At 43.1% G+C, this 413-nt stretch overlaps 1 protein-coding gene across 1 annotated transcript in view; it reads right to left on the bottom strand.

Annotated features, from left to right (window-relative positions):
- LOC119594360 (protein O-linked-mannose beta-1,2-N-acetylglucosaminyltransferase 1-like) overlaps nt 1-413 on the bottom strand; it is a gene marked incomplete in the record, with an annotated part of 135,567 nt that overhangs the window by 1,862 nt on the left and 133,292 nt on the right. The window contains 1 exon segment of the mRNA XM_037943416.1: nt 48-228. Within this exon segment, the coding sequence (XP_037799344.1) occupies nt 48-228 (181 nt within the window).

Genomic DNA, 413 nt, shown 5'->3' with positions numbered 1-413 from the left:
GAAAAAAGGACAAGAACAAGAACCGTTACTCATCCGGCGCGACTCACCTTGGCGACCTGCAACCAAGTGGAATAATCTTTGTGGTGCTCCATGTGGATGAACAGCAGGTAGGTGTGGCCTGTGGTGTCTGGAATAAAGGTATCCTCGCAAGGACTTCGGGAATGATCAAGGACTGTTCCCCTGCGCAGCATCCCTGTGATCAATTCTTCGTAGGCATCCTTCTTCAAGCTGTGGGGTTACGGAAGAGAGAGAGAGAAAAAACACTTAGTAAAGAATGAGAACTTTGGTAAAGCTATTGCCGTTGCCTTATATAAAAAAAACTTATTTATTTAAATCTCAGAATGGTATTACATGTAAGAATCATACCATCTGAAATCTATGACACTATATGCAGAGACGAACACTACACACAC

Source organism: Penaeus monodon, chromosome 33 (genome assembly GCF_015228065.2).
Source record: "Penaeus monodon isolate SGIC_2016 chromosome 33, NSTDA_Pmon_1, whole genome shotgun sequence".
NCBI lineage: Eukaryota > Metazoa > Arthropoda > Malacostraca > Decapoda > Penaeidae > Penaeus > Penaeus monodon.
This window is presented reverse-complemented; position numbering and strand designations above follow the sequence as displayed.